The sequence below is a fragment of the Crinia signifera genome, chromosome 11, assembly GCF_055691185.1.
Source record: "Crinia signifera chromosome 11, ASM5569118v1, whole genome shotgun sequence".
Taxonomy (NCBI): domain Eukaryota; kingdom Metazoa; phylum Chordata; class Amphibia; order Anura; family Myobatrachidae; genus Crinia; species Crinia signifera.
Genome location: NC_139227.1, coordinates 112,333,979 through 112,361,291, shown reverse-complemented (window position 1 = coordinate 112,361,291; position 27,313 = coordinate 112,333,979). Strand labels below are relative to the sequence as shown.

The 27,313-nt window shown below is 44.2% G+C and overlaps 1 protein-coding gene across 5 annotated transcripts in view; it reads left to right on the top strand.

Moving 5' to 3' along the window:
• DCDC1 (doublecortin domain containing 1) overlaps positions 1 to 27,313 on the top strand; it is a 341,410-nt gene that overhangs the window by 141,615 nt on the left and 172,482 nt on the right. For all 5 annotated transcript variants that reach the window (XR_014465436.1, XM_083164256.1, XM_083164255.1 and 2 more), the window contains 3 exons: positions 2,867 to 2,959; positions 17,631 to 17,801; positions 25,240 to 25,335. Coding sequence is in view for 4 of the 5 variants with exons in the window: in XM_083164256.1 (XP_083020382.1) it covers positions 2,867 to 2,959; positions 17,631 to 17,801; positions 25,240 to 25,335 (360 nt within the window). In the remaining variant the exon portion in view is untranslated. The remainder of the gene's footprint in view (positions 1 to 2,866; positions 2,960 to 17,630; positions 17,802 to 25,239; positions 25,336 to 27,313) is intronic.

Here is a 27,313-nt window from a genome sequence, read left to right as displayed (position 1 = left end):
ATCATGTAACATATTTTTTGGGGCTTACTCTAACAGGATCACCTTTTTCCCCAAAGTAATAAGTAAGGACGGTGGCCTAATTTCATACTTACCTACTTTTGAAAACTAGTTTCAGGGAGATTATAGTTGGTAGTAGAATTTTGGACAGCGCCCCATTGAGGGGGCGTGTCATGCTCCACCCAGAGGGCGTGTCTAGTTCCATATATGGAGAGATTGTGAAAAGAGATTGTGCACGTGGCACCTAGAAGCGTGGGTGTGTACTGTTATATCTGAGAGGAATCTTTTACAGTGACTTATATCCAAATGTAGATGAGCCCCAAAGCAGTTAGTAAGAGATACTATAGCAATTGTGCTACTTCATGGAACAGGCTGCAGTTCACACAATCTTTTAGGTATCCGGATGGCTGATGGGCAATGTCTAGGTCCACACCAGAAGATCACATGGTCGACATTGACTAAAAGGTCTAAAGTGTTGACAAAAGCAGTAGGTCGATGTGGCAATGGTCGACACCTAAAAAGGTCAACATGAGTTTTTATAGGATACGATCACTAGATCTACAAGCATTAGGTCGACATGCAGGAAGGTCGACATGACTGATGGTCTACATGGATTAGGTTGACAGGGTCATTAGGTTGACACAATTATTAGGTCGACATGGGGAAGGTCGACAGTCAAAAGGTCGACAAGGTGTTATTTCATGCCCTACCATCTACTAAGGCGTGGTGGGAGAATAAAATAGTGTACCGAGTGTAGCAAGGCACTGAGCCCGAAGCTTGGGGTGAGAACAGCGAGCCATACGAGGGGACACGGTGCCTTGTTTCAGTGTCCATGCCGACTGTGTCGTTTCAGTGTCCATGTCGACCTTTTGACTGTTGACCTTCCCCATGTTGAACTTATGCTTGTGTCAACCTAATGACCCTGTTGACCTAACCCATGTCGACCTTCAGTCATGTCGACCTTCCTTCATGTCGACATTCAGTCATGTTGACCTTCATGCATGTCGACCTAGTGGTGTCGACCTAATGCTTACAGACCTAGTTGCCGTCTATACAATGATCCCATTCTGTTTTTAGTGATTTATTTATTAAAATCAAACCACGCCCCTGTACAGGCTGTTATGTCAGGCCACGCCCCCTGTACAGGCTGTTATGTCAGGCCGCGCCCCCTGTACAGGCTGTTATGTCAGGCCACGCCCCCTGCAATGCCTCCTGCTGGGGCACCATGATATTACTCATGTTTTCTTTTGGATCACTTAATTGACCTTTTTCAATAACAAAAACTTTTGTGGCAACTTTGGTTAAATTATAATGTATTTGCTGTGTTAGAATAAGCAACAAAAAAGAATATTGATATTCTCTGAATATACAAAGTTATTGTCTTAGACAGAGGTGGGCGCAGGAGTGATGGAAACTGCGTCTTTGGTAGCAGTGGATCCGAGAAGCAGTGTTACTGCAGAAGGAGTCGCCCACTGGCAGCTGCTCAGATCCCCTGCCTGCAACCATAAAACGCAGTTTGGCGCCGCCATCATCGGACATCTGCGCAACCCTAAAGTTTCTCAGACTGCGCAGCTCCCGGAGCCAGTAAAGCTGCGTCTGATGAAACAGTCACTGTCTTTCGGCACATTTCCAAAACATAGGCGTCACACCTGCATTTTAGCCCCACTCCTCCCCATCACTGCCCCCAAATTCCTCCTTCCTGTGACCGGAGCCACAGCAGCTTAGCAGAACATGTGACCTGCAGCTCCAGCGCATTGCAAAAACATTCAAAGCGCTGCAGTATCTGACTAAAGGGGCGTACACTTGGTGCGATTCCTTTTCTGTTCAATCCCGATTCCAACGGCAATTAGAGATCCGAAGGTTGCCTATGGTTACCTTATAATTGGGGGCGGGTGCTAATGTCATGTAAGTGAACGGCGTGCCCCGAGCAGGCATCTCAGGGGAATGGCCAACGTTTTTATGGGGACATCCATAAAACAGTCACAGTGCGAACACATCAGCGAGTGTGATACTAGCCGAAGGCGTTTGCGCAGTGGGTTTGCACATGAGCATATATTATTTGGGCATGCGCAGACCCCCCACCATCAGAAATGTGGACCAAATTCAGACCCTAACGAATGGGCCCCTTCATTTGCATAGTGCAGGGAGTGAACGTTACAAAATGTTGATTATAATTTAGGCCCTGCAATGTGTGACCGTTACTATAATACAGCCTTATCCGAAATGCTCGGGACCACAAGCATTTTGGATTTTTCTGTATTTTGGAATCTTCTTTTTTTCCATACTTACCTGGTGCCCCTATGGTCCCCCTTCAGGATCCTCTTCAGCTGCATTTCCCAGTGGTGCATTGCCCGAGTGCGCGGGCACACCGGTGATGTCACTTTAGGGGACGAGGTAAGTATGAAAAAAAAAAACATTAAACATTTTTGAAAAAAATCACGGTTTTCAGGAATATTTTGTTTTTTGTAATACACGGATAAGGGAGACCCGACCTGTAATATTAGGGAATATTGATCTGGACTTTTTTTTATTGAACTTGAATTCATACATAAAAACCACCTATTTGGCCAAATCCTGGATTTTGCGTTTTCCTCGAACGATGGCCGTGTATGAATAAGATTATCAGCCTGTGCCGTGCACCTTTCTGCTGCTGATCTACAAGCCACCCGTGTGTTTGCCTACCAGAATCCCAAATGAGATCATTACATCTTCTGCTTCAGGTGATATCGTAGGTTTTGAAATCTTGCTTCATAAGCATTCATACTGTGTTACCACCTTGTAATTCAGTTAGCTGGCTTTTATGTTCTATTCGTCGCTCCTTCATCGCAATGTGCACTCATGGTTTTTTTTTCTTCACTCTTCCTTGCAGCTCCATCGTTACATGAATGGTCAGACAGATGAAATCAGTAGGAAGGAAATCTTTTCCATGACAGCGGACGAACTTTATACGGCACATGAAGAGGTACGACGGAGATCAATCTATTCCCCATTTACCAACTGAAGCAAAATTATGAGAATTGTTCATTGACATTTAAAGACCCATCTTAACGTTCATTACACCATTCGCATATGCAAGTTACTGATTTTCCTTTTCTTATCCATGGCAGAAAATCGATTTGAACTGGAAACTTCAACGCATTGTGTTTTTTTTTTTTTTTTACGATTTATCAGAAGCTTTAAAAAAAAAAAAGTATGATTAAAGTTGAAAAGAGTGCGGAAACAAAAAAAGTAATTCGTGAGCGCGTTTTAAATATTATGAGAATAGTGTCAGGCCGTACAGCTTCCCAGCGCACACTGTGCCGCCTTTATGAAGAGGCTTATTATTTTCACTTCTTTCAAAGTCACGCAATTAGTTTGCAAGGGTACAGCTGCTATTATGTAAAATAGATACTCTATCCCCTGCGGTGCAAGAAGAGGGCTTGCGAGGGAAGGACGGTTACCCCCCAGGAACACAATGGGTTAAATCCCGACGACTCGTTCTCAGCGCCCATGCTGGGGAGTTGACAGGCGCAGCGTATAAATGAAATAATCACATAAGATTGGTCCCAGAGAAGAGGAAGAAAAAAAAAAAAAAGTGGGATATTATTTTATGCAGATTCCTGAACTGCGGAAACCACTTTTTTATTTTTGGTAAAAGCAGTATTTGCCAATTTTGGTCCATTAGCATCAGAAGCTCAGAATGAGGAGAAGTTAATGAATAATACATGTACTTAATGTCTTTTTTTCCGTAAACACGTAACTGTTATCTTGAATGTGATTATCATTTTGCAATCTTGTATATTTATGTACTGTCAGCTGTGACATCCTTTTTGTCCCTGCCCTAGGTAATCCGTGAGGTCCGATAGGGGAACAAATGGCCACCCATAAAGTCAGTGCTAATCTCGGTTTAGTGCAGTCGCTGGCCAGATAGTTTTATAATCTTCCTACATGATCTTGATAACATTGAAATCCTTCAATACGTTACATTGAAGGATGCGGTGTTCGTAGCTTTTGTCATCTTTAAGCCACGTGTGCTATCTGGTTTGTCCTAGTCACCTGCTGACTGGTAATATCGTCCATTTCTACGCAAAGATGGCGACGCCACGTCCAGCGCAGGATCAGGTGCGGGCACTGCCAGCCACACAATGGGCCCGATGCACTAAGCTTCAAAAGGTAAAAACCCACCAGCCAATCAGGTCCTTGCTTCTGTGTTACAGGCTGGGTTTGAAAAATTACAGTTATGAGCTGATTGGCTGGTTGTTGATCACTCTGCACTTTAACACTTTTTTTTAAATTTGGTGCATCGGGCACCGAGATTTACTGTAGCTGTACATGCATGGCCACAATATATACAGTATAGGTAGGAACCTGCATGGCCACAATATATACAGTATAGGGAGGAACCTGCATGGCCTCAATATATACAGTATAGGGAGGAACCTGCATGGTCTCAATATATACAGTATAGGGAGGTACCTGCATGGCCTCAATATATACAGTATAGGTAGGAACCTGCATGGCCACAATATATACAGTATAGGGAGGAACCTGCATGGCCTCAATATATACAGTATAGGGAGGAACCTGCATGGCCTCAATATATACAGTATAGGGAGGAACCTGCATGGCCTCAATATATACAGTATAGGGAGGAACCTGCATGGCCTCAATATATACAGTATAGGTAGGAACCTGCATGGCCACAATATATACAGTATAGGGAGGAACCTGCATGGCCTCAATATATACAGTATAGGGAGGAACCTGCATGGCCTCAATATATACAGTATAGGGAGGAACCTGCATGGCCTCAATATATACAGTATAGGGAGGAACCTGCATGGCCACAATATATACAGTATAGGGAGGAACCTGCATGGCCTCAATATATACAGTATAGGGAGGAACCTGCATGGCCTCAATATATACAGTATAGGGAGGAACCTGCATGGCCTCAATATATACAGTATAGGGAGGAACCTGCATGGCCACAATATATACAGTATAGGGAGGAACCTGCATGGCCTCAATATATACAGTATAGGGAGGAATCTGCATGGCCTCAATATATACAGTATAGGGAGGAACCTGCATGGCCTCAATATATACAGTATAGGGAGGAACCTGCATGGCCTCAATATATACAGTATAGGGAGGAACCTGCATGGCCTCAATATATACAGTATAGGGAGGAATCTGCATGGCCTCAATATATACAGTATAGGGAGGAACCTGCATGGCCTCAATATATACAGTATAGGGAGGAACCTGCATGGCCTCAATATATACAGTATAGGGAGGAACCTGCATGGCCTCAATATATACAGTATAGGGAGGAACCTGCATGGCCTCAATATATACAGTATAGGGAGGAACCTGCATGGCCACAATATATACAGTATAGGGAGGAACCTGCATGGCCACAATATATACAGTATAGGGAGGAACCTGCATGGCCTCAATATATACAGTATAGGGAGGCACCTGCATGGCCTCAATATATACAGTATAGGGAGGCACCTGCATGGCCTCAATATATACAGTATAGGGAGGAACCTGCATGGCCACAATATATACAGTATAGGGAGGAACCTGCATGGCCTCAATATATACAGTATAGGGAGGAACCTGCATGGCCACAATATATACAGTATAGGGAGGAACCTGCATGGCCACAATATATACAGTATAGGGAGGAACCTGCATGGCCACAATATATACAGTATAGGGAGGAACCTGCATGGCCTCAATATATACAGTATAGGGAGGTACCTGCATGGCCTCAATATATACAGTATAGGTAGGAACCTGCATGGCCACAATATATACAGTATAGGGAGGAACCTGCATGGCCTCAATATATACAGTATAGGGAGGAACCTGCATGGCCTCAATATATACAGTATAGGGAGGAACCTGCATGGCCTCAATATATACAGTATAGGGAGGAACCTGCATGGCCTCAATATATACAGTATAGGTAGGAACCTGCATGGCCACAATATATACAGTATAGGGAGGAACCTGCATGGCCTCAATATATACAGTATAGGGAGGAACCTGCATGGCCTCAATATATACAGTATAGGGAGGAACCTGCATGGCCTCAATATATACAGTATAGGGAGGAACCTGCATGGCCACAATATATACAGTATAGGGAGGAACCTGCATGGCCTCAATATATACAGTATAGGGAGGAACCTGCATGGCCTCAATATATACAGTATAGGGAGGAACCTGCATGGCCTCAATATATACAGTATAGGGAGGAACCTGCATGGCCACAATATATACAGTATAGGGAGGAACCTGCATGGCCTCAATATATACAGTATAGGGAGGAATCTGCATGGCCTCAATATATACAGTATAGGGAGGAACCTGCATGGCCTCAATATATACAGTATAGGGAGGAACCTGCATGGCCTCAATATATACAGTATAGGGAGGAACCTGCATGGCCTCAATATATACAGTATAGGGAGGAATCTGCATGGCCTCAATATATACAGTATAGGGAGGAACCTGCATGGCCTCAATATATACAGTATAGGGAGGAACCTGCATGGCCTCAATATATACAGTATAGGGAGGAACCTGCATGGCCTCAATATATACAGTATAGGGAGGAACCTGCATGGCCTCAATATATACAGTATAGGGAGGAACCTGCATGGCCACAATATATACAGTATAGGGAGGAACCTGCATGGCCACAATATATACAGTATAGGGAGGAACCTGCATGGCCTCAATATATACAGTATAGGGAGGCACCTGCATGGCCTCAATATATACAGTATAGGGAGGCACCTGCATGGCCTCAATATATACAGTATAGGGAGGAACCTGCATGGCCACAATATATACAGTATAGGGAGGAACCTGCATGGCCTCAATATATACAGTATAGGGAGGAACCTGCATGGCCACAATATATACAGTATAGGGAGGAACCTGCATGGCCACAATATATACAGTATAGGGAGGAACCTGCATGGCCACAATATATACAGTATAGGGAGGAACCTGCATGGCCTCAATATATACAGCATAGGGAGGAACCTGCATGGCCTCAATATATACAGTATAGGGAGGAATCTGCATGGCCTCAATATATACAGTATAGGGAGGAACCTGCATGGCCTCAATATATACAGTATAGGGAGGAACCTGCATGGCCTCAATATATACAGTATAGGGAGGAACCTGCATGGCCTCAATATATACAGTATAGGGAGGAACCTGCATGGCCACAATATATACAGTATAGGGAGGAACCTGCATGGCCTCAATATATACAGTATAGGGAGGAACCTGCATGGCCTCAATATATACAGTATAGGGAGGAACCTGCATGGCCACAATATATACAGTATAGGGAGGAACCTGCATGGCCTCAATATATACAGTATAGGGAGGAACCTGCATGGCCACAATATATACAGTATAGGGAGGAACCTGCATGGCCTCAATATATACAGTATAGGGAGGAACCTGCATGGCCACAATATATACAGTATAGGGAGGAACCTGCATGGCCTCAATATATACAGTATAGGGAGGTACCTGCATGGCCTCAATATATACAGTATAGGGAGGAACCTGCATGGCCTCAATATATACAGTATAGGGAGGAACCTGCATGGCCTCAATATATACAGTATAGGGAGGAACCTGCATGGCCTCAGTATATACAGTATAGGGAGGTACCTGCATGGCCTCAATATATACAGTATAGGGAGGCACCTGCATGGCCTCAATGTATACAGTATAGGGAGGCATCTGCATGGCCACAATATATACAGTATAGGGAGGAATCTGCATGGCCACAATATATACAGTATAGGGAGGTACCTGCATGGCCACAATATATACAGTATAGGGAGGTACCTGCATGGCCACAATATATACAGTATAGGGAGGTACCTGCATGGCCTCAATATATACAGTATAGGGAGGCACCTGCATGGCCTCAATGTATACAGTATAGGGAGGCATCTGCATGGCCACAATATATACAGTATAGGGAGGAATCTGCATGGCCACAATATATACAGTATAGGGAGGTACCTGCATGGCCACAATATATACAGTATAGGGAGGAACCTGCATGGCCACAATATATACAGTATAGGGAGGAACCTGCATGGCCACAATATATACAGTATAGGGAGGAATCTGCATGGCCACAATATATACAGTATAGGGAGGTACCTGCATGGCCACAATATATACAGTATAGGGAGGAACCTGCATGGCCACAATATATACAGTATAGGGAGGAACCTGCATGGCCACAATATATACAGTACAGGGAGGCACCTGCATGGCCACAATATATACAGTATAGGGAGGAACCTGCATGGCCACAATATATACAGTATAGGGAGGCACCTGCATGGCCACAATATATACAGTATAGGGAGGAACCTGCATGGCCACAATATATACAGTATAGGGAGGAACCTGCATGGCCACAATATATACAGTATAGGGAGGAACCTGCATGGCCTCAATATATACAGTATAGGGAGGAACCTGCATGGCCTCAATATATACAGTATAGGGAGGAACCTGCATGGCCTCAATATATACAGTATAGGGAGGTACCTGCATGGCCACAATATATACAGTATAGGGAGGAACCTGCATGGCCACAATATATACAGTATAGCGAGGCACCTGCATGGCCACAATATATACAGTATAGGGAGGTACCTGCATGGCCACAATATATACAGTATAGGGAGGAACCTGCATGGCCACAATATATACAGTATAGGGAGGAACCTGCATGGCCACAATATATACAGTATAGGGAGGTACCTGCATGGCCACAATATATACAGTATAGGGAGGAACCTGCATGGCCTCAATATATACAGTATAGCGAGGCACCTGCATGGCCACAATATATACAGTATAGGGAGGTACCTGCATGGCCACAATATATACAGTATAGGGAGGAACCTGCATGGCCTCAATATATACAGTATAGGGAGGCACCTGCATGGCCACAATATATACAGTATAGCGAGGCACCTGCATGGCCACAATATATACAGTATAGGGAGGCATCTGCATGGCCACAATATAAACAGTATAGCGAGGAACCTGCATGGCCACAATATATACAGTATAGGGAGGAACCTGCATGGCCACAATATATACAGTATAGGGAGGAACCTGCATGGCCACAATATATACAGTATAGGGAGGCATCTGCATGGCCTCAATATATACAGTATAGGGAGGAACCTGCATGGCCTCAATATATATAGTATAGGGAGGTACCTGCATGGCCACAATATATACAGTATAGGGAGGCACCTGCATGGCCACAATATATACAGTATAGCGAGGCACCTGCATGGCCACAATATATACAGTATAGGGAGGAACCTGCATGGCCACAATATATACAGTATAGGGAGGAACCTGCATGGCCTCAGTATATACAGTATAGGGAGGTACCTGCATGGCCTCAATATATACAGTATAGGGAGGCACCTGCATGGCCTCAATGTATACAGTATAGGGAGGAACCTGCATGGCCTCAATATATACAGTATAGGGAGGAACCTGCATGGCCACAATATATACAGTATAGGGAGGCACCTGCATGGCCACAATATATACAGTATAGGGAGGCACCTGCATGGCCACAATATATACAGTATAGGGAGGAACCTGCATGGCCACAATATATACAGTATAGGGAGGAACCTGCATGGCCTCAATATATACAGTATAGGGAGGAACCTGCATGGCCTCAGTATATACAGTATAGGGAGGAACCTGCATGGCCACAATATATACAGTATAGGGAGGTACCTGCATGGCCACAATATATACAGTATAGGGAGGAACCTGCATGGCCTCAATATATACAGTATAGGGAGGAACCTGCATGGCCTCAGTATATACAGTATAGGGAGGAACCTGCATGGCCACAATATATACAGTATAGGGAGGAACCTGCATGGCCTCAATATATACAGTATAGGGAGGAACCTGCATGGCCTCAATATATACAGTATAGGGAGGAACCTGCATGGCCACAATATATACAGTATAGGGAGGAACCTGCATGGCCACAATATATACAGTATAGGGAGGCATCTGCATGGCCTCAATATATACAGTATAGGGAGAAACCTGCATGGCCTCAATATATACAGTATAGGGAGGAACCTGCATGGCCTCAATGTATACAGTATAGGGAGGAACCTGCATGGCCTCAATATATACAGTATAGGGAGGAACCTGCATGGCCTCAATATATACAGTATAGGGAGGAACCTGCATGGCCTCAATATATACAGTATAGGGAGGCACCTGCATGGCCACAATATATGCAGCATAGCGAGGCACCTGCATGGCCACAATATATACAGTATAGGGAGGCACCTGCATGGCCACAATATATACAGTATAGGGAGGCACCTGCATGGCCACAATATATGCAGGATAGAGAGGCACCTGCATGGCCACAATATATACAGTATAGGGAGGCACCTGCATGGCCACAATATATACAGTATAGGGAGGAATATTTGAACATTCACATCAGTCCCAGGACAGGTGGAGCTTACTCTCTATATTCCCAGAGGCTTAACTATAACATTTGCTCTCCCTTGCCAAAATAATTTCTGATCCCCCCCCCCCTTAATGCCCAATACACTTTACACCACAATCGAGACCAGTTACATGCAGATGTAAAAACAAAGTTGGGAGGGTACTGCTGAGACCAGAGGGTCAGGGGTGTACTAGGGGGAATAGTATAGGTGGTGTAGTGGGAGTAATAAATAAATGGGTTGTTAATATTGCATTATTGGAAATACAGAGATGTGTATGTTCACCACTGCAGTAGTGACTGCACTGTCCACACAGTCAGAGTGACTCAAACTGCAGGCTTGGCTTGTGATCCTAGTGATGTAACTGACCCATATCATTAATGATATAGATTGGTCAGTGTGTATGCACTGTATTGATCGCCCGTGGCACCACCGGTATAGTTAACAGTATTGGCGGTGCCAGAAATCGCCTTGTGTGGACCTCGCATTACTGTGGACATAATATTGTGTAAGTGCCAACAGAACACCAACTTTCCTATTGTTTACTGAAGTTCTAGATCTACTGTTGTTTGAATTTTGGAGGTGAAAATATAAGAACTCCTTTGTTTTAGAAGGAAATAAACATTCTGTAACAGCATCTGCTTCCCTGGTGGCACGCCTTCTGAAATATCAACTTTAATCAACTGTTTAAAAACTTCAGACATAGTTTCCTAAATATAAAACCTGTATTTTCATATATTGACAACCTTTCAAATAAACAAATGAGAATGGAATGACAGCAGCCGGTAGCTGGAGGAAAATCACCCAGCGCCTTCATACATAAACCCCTTATTTTCAGGTTGTTAAGTCTTCCTCCCACACATAGCAGTCGCCTCAAATGAGTTGCTGCTGGTGTGTGGGAAGTCTGCAGATTACAGTATAATAATTGGCTAAAGTTGTCCAATACTCTGTGCCAGAGGTAAAACACTGCGGGGTCAATGGAGTCATCTGCTGCCGGGCTCCTGCTCCCTCCCAAGGGGGCACATCTCCTCCCCTGCAAGTTTAAATCTATTTATTGGAAGCCTATAATATCGCTTCTGTCGCTGAGTTATGAAATATATGTGTTCTCACATAATTTGCATATGCCCCACCTTCATTTGCATAGACCACGCCCATTTTTTTGCAGCGAGGGTCCCGGTTCACACACTGAAGAAGTTGGGAGGTATGTGGCTGTGCCGGTGCCTCCCCATCACTGCATAATGTGTGTGGGCTGTGGGGATGTGTGCACATGATGGGGAACTTGTTCGGTTCCCTGCAGCAGCTGAGATATATATATACAAAAACACTCCATTGCTTCCCTTTGACATATGGGACTAGTCGCTCATATTTTGGCATAGAGCACAATGCAGGTGTAATTGCTAAATAAACAATGTATACGCTGATCTAAAATGTCATCTGTATATATAGGGATGTAACCCTGAGTCATTGCGCATCAGCAAAGTCATGAAGCAACGGAGTATAAGGATGCGAGAGCCATGACAACTCTCTTGCACATGCGCACTTTCGAGCAGTACCCACGATCGCAAATCCAAAGAACGTGGGTTAATGTGATATTCCTGCGCGTGCGCAATCAAGTCACAGAGACGTCACAATGCGAAGGTTCGCGAGACTTGAATAATCTCGCGTATACGATCCTTTCGCTCATGCGCACTTACGAGCATTACCAGCAACCGTAATATCGCGGGTCAATGAGATGTTTTGGTACATGCGCCGTAAAGCGCAATGAGGCCATAGAGACTCCACAATAGGAAGGTATGCGAGACTTCAATGATCTCGCACATGCGCAATTAGCTCCTTTTCGGAACCCGGAAGTTTCACATCTAAATCTGATTGTCTAAATTGACTACACTATAAATACACCATCTTTGGTATAGGGTAGCACACTCTCCTGATGAAGTCCAGCCGATTTGACAGGCAGTAAGCGACGAAACGCGTTGAGAACAATCTGTGTTCTAATACAGCACATTCATGAAAGCTATTTTTTTATTTTATTTTTGTTCACTTTATGCACCTTAATAAACTCCTTTAAAATTGTAATTGGAGTTTTTTTTTTCCCTTTTATTACCACGTGGCACTGTCGTTTGGACCTTGTATAAACCTATGGGACAAATTGCCTTGAGAGGCTGAACCTTTATCTCCGGGTAGTATCCTGGTAACCCAAGGACAAGATCTCCAAACATCATATATTGATGGGCACATAAATACTCATTATACGGTGCGCACAATTGTATCATTCCCAAAGTTGGAAACTCACTTATCACACTAGAGAGCGCTGTTTCTCGACGTTTTTTCTAGTACACATTTGACAACAACAAACGCCTTACGGAGAAACACAGCAGCCACCTTTACACAGGATTGTGATATTGGAAGAAGAATCTTCTCTGAAAATACCTTATTGGACTGTCATTATTAATAAATCAGAACTGTTTGGGTAGAAGCGCTATACAGTACCCTCTATCTATATATATATATATATATATATATATATATATATAAAAAATACCCAGCGCAAATAAGTCCCAAAGTGTTCCGTATGTGTGCAGCTTCATTAAGGGATCCAACCACGGCTCCCACGAAGTATGCTTGCAAAAGAAAAGAAAATGAAGCGCACCAGTCAGCAACAGGTAATTACACGTTTACTGATATACAGCTGACAAACATAGGTAAAGGGAAAAAGAATAAAAACTTCCCATATGGAAGGGCGGTACAAGCGATACCCGGTACAGATGGAAACCCGACAGCAGTGATCAATTGCAGGCGGAGCACCGGTAACCAGCCACGGTTTCCACAGGTAACAGCGGACCAAGCCAGGACGTCGTCAGCATCAGGATGCAGCAACCACGCCCAATGCGTTTCGACTACGGTTGACGAAGACCGTAGTCGAAACGCGTTGGGCGTGGTTGCTGCATCCTGACGCTGAAGACGTCACGTTGTGTATGCATTAAGTTCTTGATAAAGGTCTAACCGACCGAAACGTTGAACTGAACCCCAGAGTGGTCTGAATTATTTTCCAAAGTCCCTTTGAGTGCCGCCGTCTCCATTTGTTCTACTACCTTGGGTGCTTGCTGCACCCTGGAAGGCACCTGGGCAGGTTACTATACCACAAGGAGGAGTGCCGGCCTTTCCCCCAGTATATATATATATATATATATATATGTTGTGGGGGCACCAATATACGTCTTGCCTCCGGGAACTGGGACGAACATACACCACTGCACTGTGCGATAAATTTGCCAACATGGGAGTTCTATGATGGGATATTGTCCATGGAAACCAATCACCTACTAGAAAGTGCTCAATAAATAAGGAGTAGAATCTGATTGGTTGCTACGGGCAACATCCCATCATAGTAAATTTACCACTATGCCTCCCGTTTCCACAGGTCCAGGTCAAGTTGCCCCCTTCCCATGAGCGCCTATGTTCTCCCAGCTCCTGCATCTTAGTAAATTTAAAGGTCCACAGGTCAAGTTGCCCCCTTCCCATGAGCGCCTATGTTCTCCCAGCTCCTGCATACATCCCCACTTCATGCTGGGTTTGTAATAAAGCCAGAACAGTAAAACTTCGTAGAATTTCTCAGCTCCAGTTGAAACCGAGCATTTTATTTCAACGTATGGCTACGTAAGCCCCTCTATTGTGCGGAGAGTGGCTGGGGTCAGATGATGCTAAAGGGAGAGTCTTTATGTCGATGGGGCTGGCAGGTTTCCACTTGGATGCTCTCGCACACAAACACATTGAATTATGAACAGGCCTATTAATGGCGGGATCGCAAAGGGTCAAGTTTTGTCTTCTTTCCCCTCCATACAGAATTTCTCTTATAAAAAAAAAGAGGAGAAAAGACGTTTTCGAGCAGGGAGAATAAAAAATAAATAAAAAAAATGCGATGAGTAGATTTTAATCTATCGACAACTTAAAAGTGTGGAATAATATAATTGTATATGTCTGCGTTGTGATGACATTGACGGGCTGTGTTCTGTTACCTGTCTCCAAGTGTTTACTGCTAATCTGTCTATATATTTGATATATTTCTCTATTTGCTTTATATTTAGTCTATCTTTGCCTTTCCCTGCAGTGAACAGTTTAAATGTTTCATAACTACCGACTTTAACCCCCCCTCCCCTATCCCACACACCTTACAGGACATGGTTTGAGGATCTCTTTAGTCATTTACAGTATCTTAGGGGAAGAATCAGTTATCCGTGAGTTCCCGATGTAGCCATGGTGTTAGTGTTATGGTGTTTTTGCTTGCATTGCGTCCTTTCTGAAGCACCGCTTCCAGTGCTTAAAGGTGTTGTGAGGAGACCAATCAGAAGCAAGCAAGTCAGTGATTGTGCCAACCCCTGCAGTTCTCTTGTTCACATTCCCGCCCATGCTCAGGATCAAGTTTTCAGCTGGGGGCGAGCCATAAATCAAAGACTGGTTTGTATCTGGCAGTATGTAAACAGTGCCCTCCGACCAGGAAGTAAGGCTTAGAAGTGGTGTCCGTGCTGCACTGATGGCACCTGTGTTGTGCATGAAGAGTGCCCAAAACAAGACCATGCAGCCTGTAACTTTACCCAGCACACTCCTCTTCCTAGTCCACAGGTTCTCAAACTCGGCCCTCAGGACCCCACACAGGGCATGTTTTGCAGGTCTCCTCACAGAATCACAGGTGAAATAATTAGCTCCACCTGTGATCTTTTCAAATGATTCACTGAATAATTAATGCACCTGCCGGGTGAGCTGGAAAATGTGAACTGAGGACCGAGTTTGAGAATCCCTGTCCTAGTCTGATGACATGGTGTCACAACTATGCCCATGTCGCAGCTGCCGGGACTCGTGCCCCCACCCCCGGTGCGACTCTGAGCTGCCGATTGCCTACAAAGATGACGCAGTTGTTGGACGCACATTGGTCAAACATCGAACTTCTTAGCGTGGTCACGTAGCATGGCCACTGGAAGTAAGATACTGAAGCCATTGTAACTGCATCTGTGATCAATGTCATAGTCTGTGACATAACCCCAAAATGTTTGCGGATTGTTTGCTTTTGAGGTCACCACTCCACCTTTAACTCCCACAAATGGTGCCGGACTCTACATTGTCGTAATACCGTTGCGAGGCTTGTGCACTGGCAAAGAATCAATTCACTGTGTCCAAAACCAGCATTGCATCCATCTCTTAACCAGGCTAAATGTTAATGAAGGGGTACAGGGTAAAGAATGGTCAGGGAGACCCTAGGGAATGGTAATCTAATGCTGCTTTGTCTATGCTTCCGCCCTCAGTAAGACTATCGGTACTTATGTAGTATCTGGGCTGCCGATTTCTAAATCGGGTACATCGCATCGCATGCGACCATCGGATGCGATGCGATGACCCGATTTTTCCATAGGAATCAATGTTAAAATGGACTGAGTCCATTTTAACATGGAATTCAATGGGAAAATGGGGTCCTTTTCATACCCCTACTATCCAAGTGGGCATGGAGTTGGATATAAACCTGTGGCGAGCGTAGCGAGCCACCGAGCCCGAAGCGTGGCGAGCGGACACAGAATACCGTCCCCTCGCGGGGCTCGCTTCGCTCGCCACGCTTCGGGCTCGGTGGCTCGCTACGCTCGCCACAGGTTTATATCCAACTCCATGCCCACTTGGATAGTAGGGGTATGAAAAGGACCCCTTTTTCCCATTGAATTCCATGTTAAAATGGACTCAGTCCATTTTAACATTGATTCCTATGGAAAAATCGGGTCATCGCATCCGATGGTCGCATGCGATGCGATGCGATATCGCATCGCATCTGATTGTATGCCTTAACTTAAGGCATACAATAAAAAAATCGGCAGCCCAGATACTACATAAGTACCAGACTATCCTATATGGGTTGCCGTCTTTCTACCCCCAACCAAGATCTGGGACCCCCAAATAGAAGGGGCTGAGTGCTCACACAGTCCAAATATTTATTTACATATTACCTGGTGGCTGGTGCTACCCCCAAAAGACGTTCCTTCCCAGTTCCCTTCCCAACAGTACATTTTTTCAGACAATCTCTGAAAACGACAGGTGTCTACCCCAAACACTGGCTTCCTGTCCGCTAACTTCCATCAGCTTACAATCTGTATGCGGTTTCTTTCACTATTTGGGCCCAAGCAGGTGCGATTCGATGTGGATGGAAGCGCAGTCTTTTGATAATCGCTGCGAATTCGCTGATCAGCAGGAACCAGGCCCAAGCTACAGAAATCAATAATGGTGTAGATACTGTATCAATCATATTTGTGTCATTTCTGTAAGGGATTATTAGGTGACTTCTGACATTTTCTTGAAAACAAACTTTTTTTTTTTAAGATTGTTTTGTTGGAATCACACAAGATAGACAATAAATGCAATGCAAGATATAAAAACAATAAAATAAATGATGAATCCTCCATCCTTTAACAACCAGCACCATCGTGTGCTTTCCGTTCACAGAGGGATATGACTGCCGGGTCGTTTTTATTGATTGAAATAATTCTATGACCATCGCTGTGTGCTGCAAAATTCAACTCGATTTTCTTTTTCATTTTCAATTCAATGCTCTTATGTGTCGCTGATTCTTTTGTTGTCTGTAATGATGGCGACTAATTGCTTTACACTGAGACCAACTAGAGCTAAAAATAATCACAGCTAGATGTAATATAACATTATACAACACTGGGATGATACATTGTATTCTAATACGTTTATTACATACCTGTATATGTTTCTAGTATAACTTTTATTTAGTTAAATATATACGTCCTGTTTATTTGATGGAATATTAATGTCACTCTGGTTTATAACAGTCTTATTAAGGTTACGAACAAATTCTGTTTTCATCCATGCAGGCGTTGGCTATTATTAAACTACGTTACCGTTTAAATATAGTTGAGGAGCACGTATCTCATTAGCTCGCTGCCCGGTTGTCATGTCCTTGGTTGTTCATCAGTTTACATGGAAACTATTTGTATGTATTCTCCCAATGTCTAAGTGATCTGACACAGACAATTACATTGTACTAAGGTTCTTGTCATTTAACTCCTTCAGGTGAATGAGCTGATTGATGAATTGAAAACAGCTATCGCAGAGCACCGAGGTCAATTCTCTAAGCTCTCCCCACAATTACAGGCTGAACAAGAGCAATGTGCCTCTTACGTCTACCAGCACATTAAACCACCCCCAGCCAGCCTCGTCCTTCCGCCAAGTCTGCAATTAAAGGTAGGTACTTATAATTAGGGTCCACGTGCACAAAAGTAGGACGTACGGCACGTATTGTTTTGTATTCGTGAGAGGTGTTTTATCACTTTTTTTTTTATAAAACGCTTTCAACATAACAACATAATAAACTTTATTTTTTGGGCATCTTTATTTAAAAAATGCAAAAACAAGGGTATGCAAGCATTGTCATTTGGTATGTTTTACTGTTAAAAATTAAGGACCCACTGGAAAAGTATACTTGCAGTAAAATACAGGTACATGACTGGGGGGGGGGGAGGGGGCAGAGAAAGCTGGATTGCAGAGAAAAAGGACAACACTTAGGAATTTATATCATAGTTGCCTACCCTCCTGCATTCCCTGATATAGCAGCAATCTCCCTCTCTCCCTCATTAGTCTAGCAATCTCCCTCATGTCCCCTAGCCCACATTACTCTGTTACACCATAGTTACCTCCCCTCCTGGATTCTGCAGGAGACTCCCTGACACAGCAGCTATCTCCCTCATTAGTCTAGCAATCTCCCTCATGTCACCTAGCCCACATTACACTTTTACATCATAGTTACCTCCCCTCCTGCATGGAGGTAACGTACAGGAGACTCCCTGACATAGCAGCAATCTCCCTCATTAGTCTAGCAATCTCCCTCATGTCACCTAGCCCACATTACACTGTTATACCATCGTTACCTCCCCTCCGGCATTCTGCAGGAGATTCCCTGACATAGCAGCAATCTCCCTCATTAGTCTAGCAATCTCCCCCATGTCACCTAGCCCACATTACACTGTTATATCATAGTTACTTCCCCTGCCGCATTCTGCAGGAGACTCCCTGACATAGCAGCAATCTCCCTCATTAGTCTAGCAATCTCCCCCATGTCACCTAGCCCACATTACACTGTTACACCCTAGTTACCTTCCCTCCTGCATTCTGCAGGAGACTCCCTGACATAGCAGCAATCTCCCCATGTCACCTAGCCCACATTACACTGTTACATTTTTGGGGAAAAAAGGAAGCTCTTACTAACTGCTTTGGGGCTCATCTACATTTGGATATATTTTAAAATATTCCTCTCCGATGTAGCAGTTCACACCCATGCTTCTAGGAGCCACGTTCCCAATCTCTACATACTAGCCATTCCCTTTGGGTGGAGCATGACACGCCCCCTCAACGGGGCACTGTGCAAATTCCACTACCAAATATAATGTCCCTGAAACAAGTTTTCAAATGTAGGCAAGTATGATTTATATACGTACCCCCTTTTTTTAGATTGCTGTGTATTAGTCCAGAGTCTCCCTTGATTTGTTTTCCTTATAATGCTTGACTTTTCCAAAATAGACCTTAATTTTTCATATACAGTAGTATCATAGTGCTGTGAGGCAGTAATACTAACCATTACACCGTCCGTACTGCCCGTATATATAACACATGGTGGGGATAGAACCCATGACCTCAGCGCTATGAGGCAGTAATGCTATAACCATTACATTGTCTATACTGCCCCGTATATATAACACATGGCGGGGATAGAACCCATGACCTCAGTGCTGTGAGGCAGTAATGCTATAACCATTACACCATCCGTACTGCCCTGTATATATAACACATGGTGGGGATAGAACCCATGACCTCAGTGCTGTGAGGCAGTATTGTAACCATTACACCGTCCGTACTGCCCCGTATATATAACACACATGGTGGGAATAGAACCCCTGACCTCAGTGCTGTGAGGCAGTAATGTAACCATTACACCGTCCGTACTGCCCTGTATATATAACACATGGTGGGAATAGAACCCATGACCTCTGTGCTGTGAGGCAGTAATGTAACCATTACACCGTCCGTGCTGCCCCGTATATATAACACATGGTGGGGATAGAACCCATGACCAAAGTGCTATGACGCAGTAATGCTAACCATTACACCATCCGTACTGCCCCGTATATATAACACATGTTGGGGATAGAACACATGACCTCAGCGCTTTGAGGCAGTAATGTAACCATTACACCGTCCGTACTGCCCCATATATATAACACATGGTGGGGATAGAACCCATGACCTCAGTGCTGTGAGTCAGTAATGCTAACCATTACACCGTCCGTACTGCCCCGTATATATAACACATGGTGGGGATAGAACCCATGACCTCAGTGCTGTGAGGCAGTAATGTAACCATTACACCATCCGTACTGCCCCGTATATATAACACATGGTGGGGATAGAACCCATGATCTCAGTGCTGTGAGGCAGTAATGCTAACCATTACACCGTCCGTACTGCCCCGTATATATAGCACATGGTGGGAATAGAACCCATTCAATTCAAGAATTCAATGATCCGCTTGTGGAGTGTCGAAAACTCTGTGGAACAGCAAAACTTTAGTACATTTATCAGGGTGCTTGGTTATTTGTATTCTTAACGAGAACTGTAATCAATAACAATTATTACATGTGTAACAGTAAATATAAGTGAACAATAGAATGAACAGTGTGTTTCACTATAAACAGATCTATTATCTTCATAGCATAAATGTCTCTAATTAGTGACGTGATTACATGATAAAATTAATAGTGTAAAAATATGTATTTTCTTCTGATGAAATACATTGAACATTCCAATTAAAGTGAATTCCGCAGAACATACTAATACCCCTTTCACACCAATATGCCAGGTCGGACCCAGGATTTTAGGGTTCAGTGCTTTAAACTTAAACCCGGTCCGCCCATTATACATAGGGTGACCTGGTTTTAACCCTTCTTATAACCCAGGTCGAATTGCAGGGTTGGTTTACACGGGTTATTAGGGGTGGTGCTTTCTCACGGGACCTCGACCCGAGACGATACATCAGCAACCTGACAATAACCAGGTTATTTTGGCAGTGTACCAGGGGTATTAAACTGATTCCATTATAGTTACTCTGGTTTTTTTAACTAGTTGTCTCCTTATTTCCCTGATGTGTAGCACTCAGGAGCTATTTATTATTACTCAGAAAAATCATTAACAGCATTTAAATCCAGCTGGACAGAACCACAATTCTGGACGAATTGTATCTCAATCCGTATCCCGAACCAATAACTAAAAGTTTCTATTTTCCCGGTGAATAATAAATATGTACAGTGACTTCCATTCTGAGCTCACGCTTGTACTGCGCTCCTAACGTATATGAAGTGCTGCCGAATTGTATAGTCTTCCCTGCATGGTAATGCAGAGCACTCGCCGTATTACCACTGTACAGGTAAGGAGCGGATCTCAGATGAAGGCACTACAGCGGTGGCTGGGAGGCTGTCACCGTCCTCGATCTTCTCTGTACCATGACCAAGTGCTTGGGTGACCTCATGTGGCTGAGGATGAGCGTGAAGGCAAAGCTTCATGTTATTCCAGCTTGCAGCTATTTCATGCACTCTCATTACTGGAACATACATGATAATAGAAACGTACAAAGAAATATCTGGTGTTTAGGTTTTCAGAAAACATAGCAGAACGTTTAATATTATATAATAACGTGGTAACAATTGTATGAAATGTAAAGTGGTCCAGTTCTGTGGCTCTGGGGCACTTTGTGGTGCGGTCGTGCTAAAGGCCCCCATGCTCTATTTCGAATTGGGCCGATTTGACCCGATTCCAACATATAGGGTCGAGAAATCACGTGAAATCGGGCCAAATCACATGTTTGACATCCGCTTTGACCCAATTTGTGGTCCTGTGCGCTTTGGGTCAGAGTCAAAGGCACATAAGTAAAATCGTATGTGCAGTCATCAACGGCATACAGATGGAGCTGGCTCCATCCTTGCAGGGGCTGACGGTTCTATGGCCAGCCCCCGCCAGCGGCCGCTCACTAGACGCGCACACAAGACGCGTGTGCCCCGTGGCTACAGTGATTTCTCTGGTGCCCCTCGCTGCCCCGGCGTCCCCCCTATCCCTGCCCGTTTCCCTGAAGTGGAGACGGGCAGGGACCCGCACTGCGTGCGCGTACCAGTCAGATGGAGCGCCTCTGTGCCGGTGATCGCCAGCGCAGGCATGCTGGCGATCCCCGGGCAAGGACCAGGGGCGCTCCATCTGTAGCGAGGGTGCTTTTTAGCACCTGCGATGTATTACATCCAACTTCTCCTGAATCCCCCTCGGGTCCTTTTTCATGCGATAAATCGCATGTTATCATTGCACGATAAAAATGGCTCATCAAGGGGGAAATGTACGAAGATGGGAGTTCTATTTCACATGGGCTGTTGCTACCAATCAGAATCTACTTCTTATCTATTTAGCACCTTCTAGAAGATAATAGATAGTATCTGATTGGTTGCCCATAGCGACATCCCATGCCATCTTAGTAAATTCCCCCCTTGATGTGCCATGTGTGGAGTCTGAGCCTCCTGTGGAGCTGCCGGGGAAGCTCGAGGGAAATCTGGTTCAACGTGCCCTGAAAACAAGTCAGACTAGTGCATAGGGGGCTGTAAGATTTGGTGGTCACAGAGGTTATAGGTCAGAGACGGGATATCATTGGGCCACATTAAGCCAATATTTAGTGTTGTGAATAAAACGACCTCCCATTCTGGGGTACATATGTCTTGGCGGCATTAACACTGCCTACAGCGTAATTTCATGGCATTACTACGGTCACGTTATAACTTCTAGCAAGGCAGCAATGTGGCCCCCTCGGTCCTGGGCAATGGGTGGGCAGCACCGTCAGTACATACCAGACACAATATAGGTCCTAATTCAGAAAGGCTCGCTAGGCAGCAAAGGTTCACTGCTTTGCGAGCCCCCTAATGCGGCCGGCCGGCCGAGCGAATGCCCGACACGGCGCAAGCTTCACCACCGGAATGTGAATGGATGTTTACCATAAACACCCTTTCGCACGGGAATGTACCGGCCAAAAATAATTCGCTGATTATATTTGCGGCATGCGACTCCTAGAACAGAATTCCAGGAAGTAACAGTAGTCCAGGCAGGAGGTGATGAAGGGCATCGATAACAGTCTAGATGGCATCACGAGTGGGAAGAGCCTGACCCTAGAGACGTTATGGCGGTGGAATTGGCTGTATGCCGGTATAACTACTGGCTTGCTGATTGGTGAATATTACAGGGGTTTGTTGCACCAATTTGATGACTGCGCACAATATAAAAACCACAGACCTCATTCTACTTTTACCAACTTACTGGAACGCTGCCTTTGTATTCCACAATCCTGATGTCATACATCCGTCATACATCCGTCATACATCCGTCATACATCCGTCATGCCGCCTGAACTTACCATACACTTTGTTTTTATTTCACTGCCATAATTAGCAGTTTGGAAGTGTGACTGCAGACAGTGCTCTCAGGCGCATCTTTTCAGCAGAAAAATATTGAGTTAATAATCAGCATTTTTTACCATACTGTGATGATGTGTCCCGCAGCAGTTGTTACATTACTAGTAATGAGGTTTCTGTTTTGCAGTGTGTGGAGAATTTCGATTGACAGTGTCAAATAAGCATATTGGAAACGTAACTGGGTAGAATACACTGCACACAATATATAGAACATCCTAGAAAGTCTGATTAAAGGATGGAAATTCTATGTTCATCTACAAATACGGAGAAAGCATCTTATGCCGTATGGAATATTATAATATATGGGCAGTACGGACGGTGTAATGGTTAGCATTACTGCCTTACAGGACTGAGGTCATGGGTTCTATCCCCACCATGTGTTATATATACGGGGCAGTACGGACGGTGTAATGGTTATATTACTGCCTCACAGCACTGAGGTAATGGGTTCTATCCCCACCATGTGTTATATATACAGGGCAGTACGGATGGTGTAATGGTTACATTACTGCCTCACAGCGCTGAGGTCATGGGTTCTATCCCACCATGTGTTATATATACGGGGCAGTACGGATGGTGTAATGGTTAGCATTACTGCCTCACAGCACTGAGGTCATGGCCCTTACTGTGTGGAGTTTTATAGTCTCCTCGTGCTTGGGTGGGTTTCCTCTGGGTACTCCTGTTTCCTCCCACAACCCAAAAATATACTGATAGGTAAATTGACTTCTAAATGAACCCTAGAATTTTTCTCCTGCTTAGTCAGTATTTTCTAGCATAAATTGACTGTGCAGGCAAAGCAATTTTGACTAGATCATAGACTACTGTATTATTACTTAGTCAAAATTGCTTAGTCAAAATTGTCCATTAGCCAATATCTCACCGTGTAAGGGTGGTGGGACCTAATGCCCCTACCACAGACACTATACTTCCAGTCAGTAAATCTCAGTGTCTCAGAACAGGCCTGCTGCCTGTTTCCGCAGATAGCGAGACCCTGACCATAGCCCTGATATCTAGGGCTTGTATCAACTCTTACTGTACCTGTCTTTTACAAAACGCCCGCTCCGTGCAAGCCTGCGATTTGCTTAGTGCGGCTTAGCTGGACCGGAGATTGCAGCTAATTAAATGATTCACCAGTAAATGATTCGCACTGTGTGCAGTCTGTGCGTATCTTGGCTGCTGCGATAGAAACTGGCTGTTCAGGGTCAGAGCTGACGTCACTTCCCATCAAACGCATGGTCACGCCTGTGTTTTTACTGACAATGGCCGGTCAACACCCACAAACACTGGCTTTCAACTTGTGTACGACCGGCGATAAAAAAAAAAAAGTAGCAGGATTTCACTGCAATGAGGTCTCGCGTATATGAGTACAAGCCGTACGCGTGCGCAGTCATCTGACTGTGAAATCGCAGCTATGCGATCAACTCTGATTAACCCCCTAGACCAGCATTTTTCAATCACTGTGCCGTGGTACACAAGTGTGCCCCCAAATTTAGAGAAGTCCACACTAGTTTACAGCCACCAAAACTAGTTCAACTGTTATTCATGGTCTCTTGTTTTCATGTGTGGCCAAATGTATATATTTTTTTTTACCTGTGGGGACCAGTGTGATTATTTTTTCACATGGTTTTTTTTTCTTCTTTGGGGTACAATGTGTCTTTCCCTCTGGGGGTTTGATGGTGTGGGCCTTGGTAATTTTTAAATCTTGTTGGGTTTGTCGCAAGTTTAAAAAAGTTAAAAATCACCATCAAATGCTATCTCTCCCCTACGGCCACATGCGACGAGATGTGTACATGTAAATCCCCTCGCATGTTACCGAGGGGATTTGGTGGAGGTGGTCATGGGGCAAACTATCGCTGCTTAGCGAGCAGGGGTGAATCATTCCTGGCCTGTAGATGTGTCAAAGTGGTTCTTATCTACCATCAAATTCCTGTTTCTATGTAAAGTCGTTGATCTGGCTGTCGGGGACTTCGCTTCATCCATAATCTAGATTTACATTAACAATGTTTGTAAACATACTGTTTTTATTTATTTATAAATGATGTTTACTGTAATCATGTGACATGTCCTATACGTCCCGATTGGTTATGTAGTGAGTGTATATATGATTTATTTTTATACATTTGTTGCTTCAGGTCTTTGAGAACGGCCGAGATTTTGGTAATTACTTTATTCACATCAGCAGTAAAGAGTTGAAGGAATGCTCTAAATCCAAGCAGCCGATACTGGAGGTGAGTCTTCTGCCTGGGGTTAGAAGGGGCCCTTGTCCAGCCTCTGGCCCAGTGAAGGGCTCAGACCAGTGTTTGTGAATGTGTGGCCCTTTATTGCAGTCCGACAAAGGGCCTCCAAACCCACATTTCGCAAATAGGTAAAAAAAATGGAGACAGCGCATCATAATGCAACTTATTGGCTGGGATTCAGAGATAATGTATTGTATAACAATTGCCTCCCTATTGTTGTGATCTGAAGATCTGTAAAGCAGAATAATCTAATACTTGGAGGTAGAATTCCATTTATATCCCCTAGTATGTTCTTATTGCTACATGGTTCCGTGGCCCATCCTCTGCCCCATTCTATAAAAGAAGTATATTTTACCCTAAAGTTAACAGGTATTGAAAAAACAAATTCACGAATAAGAATTTGTTGAACATCAGAGACACAAGTGTTTACCCCTTACACTAGTGCAGCAGGATTGTATGCGACAGATCACTTCTGCAGCCGGTGCGACTTGCAGGCTCCAGTGCTGTACACACAGGACCGCACATCACATCGGACCTGCTGTCAATCACATGTGTCCCTGCATCCAGCACATTGAGAGCAGATATCCATGTGGTAAGCGCTGCTGCCACCTGATTATTATAATGTACCATATACAGTACTGAAAGGTAAATAGTGATCTGTAACTGTCCCTGCATCCAGCACATTGAGAGCAGATATCCATGTGATAAGCGCTGCTGCCACCTGCTTATTATTCTGTACCATATACAGTACTGAAAGGTAAATAGTGATCTGTAACTGTCCCTGCATCCAGCACACTGAGAGCAGATATCCATGTGATAAGCGCTGCTGCCACCTGCTTATTATAATGTACCATATACAGTACTGAAAGGTAAATAGTGATCTGTAACTGTCCCTGCATCCAGCACACTGAGAGCAGATATCCGTGTGATAAGCACTGCTGCCACCTGCTTATTATAATGTACCATATACAGTACTGAAAGGTAAATAGTGATCTGTAACTGTCCCTGCATCCAGCACACTGAGAGCAGATATCCATGTGATAAGCGCTGCTGCCACCTGCTTATTATAATGTACCATATACAGTACTGAAAGGTAAATAGTGATCTGTAACTGTCCCTGCATCCAGCACACGGAGAGAAGATATCCATGTGATAAGCACTGCTGCCACCTGCTTATTATAATGTACCATATACAGTACTGAAAGGTAAACACTGATCTGTAACTGTCCCTGCATCCAGCACATTGAGAGCAGATATCCATGTGATAAGCGCTATTGCCACCTGCTTATTATAATGTACCATATACAGTACTGAAAGGTAAACACTGATCTGTAACTGTCCCTGCATCCAGCACATTGAGAGCAGATATCCATGTGATAAGCGCTGCTACCACCTGCTCATTATAATGTACCATATACAGTACTGAAAGGTAAATACTGATCTGTAACTGTCCCTGCATCCAGCACGCTGAGAGCAGATATCCGTGTGATAAGCGCTGCTGCCACCTGGTTATTATAATGTACCATATACAGTACTGAAAGGTAAATACTGATCTGTAACTGTCCCTGCATCCAGCACACTGAGAGCAGATATCCGTGTGATAAGCACTGCTGCCTCCTGCTTATTATAATGTACCATATACAGTACTGAAAGGTAAATAGTGATCTGTAACTGTCCCTGCATCCAGCACATTGAGAGCAGATATCCATGTGATAAGCACTGCTGCCACCTGCTCATTATAATGTACCATATACAGTACTGAAAGGTAAATACTGATCTGTAACTGTCCCTGCCTCCAGCACATTGAGAGCAAATATCCATGTGATAAGCACTGCTGCCACCTGCTCATTATAATGTACCATATACAGTACTGAAAGGTAAATAGTGATCTGTAACCTTCCCTGCATCCAGCACACTGAGAGCAGATATCTGTGTGATAAGCGCTGCTGCCACCTGCTTATTATAATGT